Raw genomic sequence first — 6,000 nt, 5'->3', positions numbered from 1 at the left:
AACTGGGGATAGATGTAGAGATGTTTTTTTGAGTGGAAAACTTTTTTTTTTTTTTTATTTTTAGATGAGGAAAACATCTCATTAGGCTTTTTTTACCCCAGAGCATTCTTGCTCACCGCAGTGGTGGGGTAAAGCTTTTAGCCTTTAGACGGCGATACAGGCCACGGCTTTTTCGGCTCCCCCCTCTGCGGAGTTTTACCTGGGGACTGATTTCTGTAGCAGCCTAGGGTGACAGAGGTGACGCGGACCGAGCCGAGCCGAGCCGAGCCGGGCGGAGCCGATCCGGACCGAGCCGAGCCGAGCCGGGCGGAGCCGAGCCGATCCTGACCGAGCCGATCCGGACCGAGCCGAGCCGGACCGAGCCAGGCCGTTCAGGGCCGAGCCGCCACACCCCAGCCCTAGTCCGGCCCGGCCCCCTCACGGCTCCCGGCAGCCATTTCTCGCCGAGGGACGGCCCTACCCGCCATGCACCTCGACCCATTGGCTGATAGACTCGCGGGGGTGGGGCCACGCGCCGCCTCTCGATTGGCGCGCGCGGCTGTCACTGTAATCGGGGCGTGGCCTGGCGAGGCGGGTCCCCGCGGGGGCGCTGCGGCCGCAGTTGCACTCGGGCGGCGGCGGGTGATGGCGGCGGTGATGGGTTGTGCGTTTCTGCTGCTTCTGGCGCTCCTCGGGCCTGCGGCCGCGCTCGCTGGATACATCGAGGTGTGTGGGTGGTGCGGGTGCGGGGGCGGGCGGGGCTTCCTCGGGGGTATCCGATGCGCAGGCGGGAGGTAAGCGGGATTTGGGGTGTCTCGGCTACTGTGGAGCCACCTGGAGATTATCCAGACTTTCCGAGACCTTCCCGGTGTGATGAGTTCGTGTTTTTAGCCGTGTTTTCGGGAGAGCCGTAACCCTCAGGCCGCTCATCTGGACGGGCGCTCCGTCGCACCGTCATGCTCGGGGCTGTTTTTTTTGGGGACGTGACCTCCGCATTCTTGGCACGGGAGCCGGAGTGGCCACCTTCAGGGTCTAGAATCTTAGAAGACTGTTAGAGGGCCATTCCTTAGAGAAAAACCTCGGTTAAACGAATCCATTTGGTTGCTGATGGATCCAAAATAGATCTTTGGGTTGTCTCGGCTTTCGAGGATGATGCTTCAGGCAATTGTAAAGGCTATGCGTTTCATATAGAAATGGCTTAGATGCCCATAGGAGTCTCTGTGTGTGTGTGTGTATGTATATATATATATATATATATAAATTTTAATTTTTATATATATGCACACACATATACGAGTAGGTATTACTTCTGTATGTACGAAATACGTATTCTCTTTGCATGTATGAAAATAACTGGATAGAGGAAATTCCAGCTTTAGTCTAAATCCAAAAGCTCAATGTAATCTAGCTCTCCAGACAACAAGATGGGTAGGAGAAAATCTTGTGGGTTCAAAAACTTTACACAATAACCTGTCTTATTTAGAGGGAAGGAGCAAAGTATGTGCTGAGCTTCAGAAATGGCATGTAAACAGAGTTTAATAATTATGCCTGAATGTTGTTTGGAAATGCAAAACAGCTGCATCCGTCTTGTGGAAGTGTTCTGGGTTTTTAGGGCTGGATAAAGAGCATGCTTGTGGCTGCTTGTGACTGATGGCTTGATTTGAGAGTTTACAGTAAATTTTAGCAAGCTTGGTTAGGCAGAACCTCTACCTCAGTATGATGCAAAAATCCAAAACTCTGACTGGCAGTAAATGTGATTCTTGGCTATTTTTAATATGTTTTGTATGGAGTTGGTCTAGTCCATGATTTCTACTTGTTTGGTTGCTATTGAGGAATAGTATTCCACATACTTTGTACCAATCCTTCTGTTAAATTTCTGTTAATCAATGGAACATGGTTGATAGCTATTTGTGGAACAAGTCGTGTGGAGGTTACTTTGCAGGAGGGATGGTGGAGCTGCTCTGAGGGCATGGAGCTAATACCCAGATCAGGTTCCTTGGCATTGCCTTGCTGGCAGGGGACTGTCCTGGCTGCTGGTGATCCAGTCTCTTGCACCTGTTTGGCAGTTCGTACATCTGCAGGTCACTTCCTCTCTTACATCCGAGAAAAATTTGGTTGCTATGCTCATCCCTTCTGGAATCTACTACTTAGGGACATGTGCCATGAAAAATCAGCTTGGAAAACAAATTTAGCTGTCATTTTATTCCAAAGCCTGGTGTCTGTGTGATGAAACAGATCCTGGGTTTTGCCTGTCCCGGGATTGGCATAGAGGGAGAGCAGCCATGTCACACCTTGATGCTCCAGGAGGGGTGGGTCACTGACCTTTTTGAGAAGAATTGAAATGAAAATTTTATCCTGCAATTCAATTTGCATCCTCTGAAGGCATGATAGTCTGTTTGTCTGCTGGCATAAAATGTCAGCTGTGGCATTTTAATCCTTATTTTTGCTGCGTTCTCTCCCATTGTCTTGTCGGTGGGGGTACTGCAGCTCTCAGGTCTTTTTTGCTGCCAGATTTGCTCAAGAACAGCTCTCGATGCAGAGTTCAGGAAGTAAATGGTTCTATTCTGGGTCTTATACTGTGATCGTTACTGGATTTTTTCAGATAATGTGATGAAAAATATGCAAGCAATTTTTAATTTTTTTTTTTTCAAAAATCAGGATGTCATTTGAAAGTTAAGAAAAACATGTAGCAATGTCTACAATTATGAGTTCAGCTGGATTGGCAGGGTCCCATTAGGTAAATTTTCTGTCTCTTGATTGTCTTAGCTTCCATTCCCTGTCCCTGGAACACCCGATAATCTTCTTATCAACTACAATCTGTTTTTCTTTCTGTCCTGCAGACCAAGAAGAGTGGCAGTTTGTTTTTTTCTCTGAAATTTTTGTATCTGAACTCTTGACTAGGGCGTTCCCAGGGGTTGGTGCTGGTGACAGTCGGTCTCCCTTTCAGATCATGGTGTGGGGATGGCTGATAACCTCTGACAGTCTCTCTTCTAAATGAATATGAATAGAAGAGTTTAGAGAAATCATGGATTCCATCAATTAATGTGATTCTTTCCATAACAGTATGTGTCTGAATTTTTCTTGTTTTGCTTATGAAGTCCCCAAGAACTCAAACAGGACACTGATGCCAGCTGGGAAAAGAAAATAAATCTATGCTAATTTGATCAGTATTCCAATGATAAAATACTTCTGCTGTGCCCTCAAGACCTTTGAAGGTGAAAAGTTTGTTTTTATTACTTGACCTTTTTGTGCAATCAAATCTAAGGCAATGCAGACTTGATATTGCTTTTTTTTAAATAAGGTTTAGTATTTTTTAAAAGCTCTTACATCTGTTACCTGCCTGCTTGAAATCACCAGAATTTGGAGGAGGGAAAAAAAAAAGAGAAAGGTGTGTTTTGCAGCAGAATTTCATGTTATTATTTTTATCTTGTATTGCTTAAATTCTCTCTGACAAAAATATCAGCCTTGTGCCATTTCTGCAGACCTTGGGGACTTCTAATTGCCTGCTGCATCGAACAAAGAACTCCACCTAGGGAAATTTCCACTTCAGTGTTCGAGTCCTGAGCAGAAACAGCTCAGGAAAATTCCAGTCTTGAGCCTGTGGCCTTTAGTTTGCCCTCAGTTCCTAAAACTTTGCTTCCTGGTGTTAGGAAATACAGCATCCTGTGAAAGTAATTATATGCAGTGCTTCCTCTAAGCTTCAATAAAAGCTTCTCGGAAGCAAAGATATGGAAATAAAGCAAATTTCATACTGCAGAGAGGCTCTGGGTTTTCTGCTGCGTTGTAGGATGGCACATGAAGGTAAGTGCTCCTTTTTGGAGCATGCCTTCAGCTCTCCTTGTTTCACCTGCAAAATAATTATCACGTCTATTAAATGTTATTTAGGCATTGATAGCTCTACCAGAGATTGACTTTTTTGTTAATGTGGTCTTTGCATCACTTGCAAATTATTTAAAAGCCGTTCTGTAGGTGGCTTTAGCTGTATTATAATTACACATTGCTGCTCCTCCAGCACCTGGCAGTGCAGGGAGGGATTAGTGCAGTTCCCTGTCCTCTGCACCAGTTGTGCTTCTCTCTGGATGTGCCTTGTAAAGCTTCTGCCATTGCTTTTCCCTGTGTGTGTGTCATTTGGAGGCGTATGGGCTGAGTCTTGAAAGTGTAAGTCACTTTGACTGCAGCATCTGCTTCTACACATGTACTTAAACCAAAGCCTTGTTCCTCAGCTGAAAATAGAAGAATACACCATCCCCAACTATTTCTTGTTAGAAGGCAAAGCCTTTCTCCTCTCTACACTTGGACATTACACACTCTGCTTCTTAACTCCTCAAGGTTTTGGAAACTGATGCAATCCCTCAGACTCTTGGTCTTGTGCTTCTTCGGTGCAGTAAAACTTGGTGTCATTGTTTTTAAGTTCAGGCAGTCAGCACCTCTGCAACATGGTGTTAATTTAAGACGATGCTTGCTCTTAATTTGACGGCTTTGAGTACTCACAATGGCCTTGAAACCCTTCTGGAGAGGCTCCTAATTCAGAACTATACTTGAACATGCAAGATTGCCCCTTTTTTTTTCTTACCATAACTGTTATCTTCACCCATTATGCACGTGTTCTGCTTTCTCTACTTGCAGTGAGTTTGTCACAGTGAAATGGCATCTCTTACCACAGGTTTTACTTGCTGGGTATCTTAAATGGAATATTTAGGGCTCTGTGACTGTGCATTAACTATATTATTTTATAATTTGCTTTTTGATATTTTCCTTTTCACCTTTTTCCTATAGGTTCCAATAAGTCTGAGGTTTGTGGGGAGAGATGGGTTGACAACATTGTACAAACACAATTTTTCCATATGTAGATATATACTTACTGTATGCTTACTAGTGTGAGTTGTAAAGCGGTAAGAAAGGAAGATGTGAGTGGAGTAAATTGTCAGGCTCTCTTTATTGTGAATTAACCAAAATTAATTTTTTTTTCTGGTTTGGAAGGGCTGATGGCTTCTCCTCAGATACAGTAAGATAAAAGTAACTTTAGCTTGTTAATACTATTACTTATATAGGGCAAGTGGTATTTCAGGGTTGGTGCTGTAGGAGCAGCACTCTCACTCCTGAGGGGCAGTGCATAGGGAAAAAGTGCATCTTGGGGGACATAATTTGGCTGGGGTTTTCTTTGAGAGTAGTTTCTTAACATTAGATTTTACTTCTTTTAATTTATGAATTCCTGCAACTGTAAGCAGGGATATAGATAGATAGATAGATAGATAGGTATCTACATACACACACACATTTCACATAGAGATCTAACTTGTGAATGACACTTTTTTATTTTTTTTAAGTTGTTCAGCACTGGATGTACTACTTTCACCTCCATCTGCCTTCTCCATTGGAGTTAAATATATATCTGTCACTGAGTTTTCTCTATGCTACACTACCTTATTTGAGAACATGGAAAACCCACGTACCAAACAATACAGAAGTGAAATCCACCTTTTAGCCTGGCTTTTAAATGTCCATAAGTTCTAATGCTTGCTCTGAAGGATTGATATTTAAAATGCAAAATTTTGTCTTTATGTGCACTTGTAGGAGTTTTAAGTTCCAAACTGAGATAAATGATCGAAACACCAGTGTTCTGCAAGTGGTGTTAAACTAATCTCTCTAGCAGCCAAACCCAGCCTGCTTGGCTTTATGTAATCAGGTGTCCACCTGATCAAGAGCACATGTGGCTAAGCTGCTTACCAGCTCTTCATTTGGAGGTATTACAGGCATGTTTTGTATACAGCCATTGGGGAAAAGGATGTACTCCTTATTCTTGAAAGATCAACCTGCAGATGTACTAAACTGAGTTCTAATTCCTTCTTGTCATGTTTGCCTGCCATGATAATGCTCTTGTACAAATAAATTAATGTATTGCAGACCTTAATTTTGGTTTGTATCTTCAGTAGCCTCCTAGTCACTCTTAACTAGTGCACAGTCAAATGCTGCTGCTCTCTGGGGCTTTTGGTGATTTATTTCACTTTCCATTTTTGCTGG

At 43.5% G+C, this 6,000-nt stretch overlaps 1 protein-coding gene across 7 annotated transcripts in view; it reads left to right on the top strand.

The window, feature by feature from the left end:
- The first annotated feature begins 450 nt into the window (after positions 1–450).
- The window catches only part of APLP2 (amyloid beta precursor like protein 2), a 48,362-nt gene continuing 42,812 nt past the window's right edge, over positions 451–6,000 (top strand). For all 7 annotated transcript variants that reach the window (XM_015649763.2, XM_015649762.2, XM_015649761.2 and 4 more), the window contains exon 1: positions 451–705. In XM_015649763.2, coding sequence (XP_015505249.2) covers positions 466–705 — 240 coding nt within the window. In that variant the 5' untranslated portion in view covers positions 451–465. The remainder of the gene's footprint in view (positions 706–6,000) is intronic.

Source organism: Parus major, chromosome 24, assembly GCF_001522545.3.
Source record: "Parus major isolate Abel chromosome 24, Parus_major1.1, whole genome shotgun sequence".
NCBI lineage: Eukaryota > Metazoa > Chordata > Aves > Passeriformes > Paridae > Parus > Parus major.
Note: the sequence above shows the minus strand (reverse complement) of the source record. Positions and strands in the feature narration are given on the sequence as shown.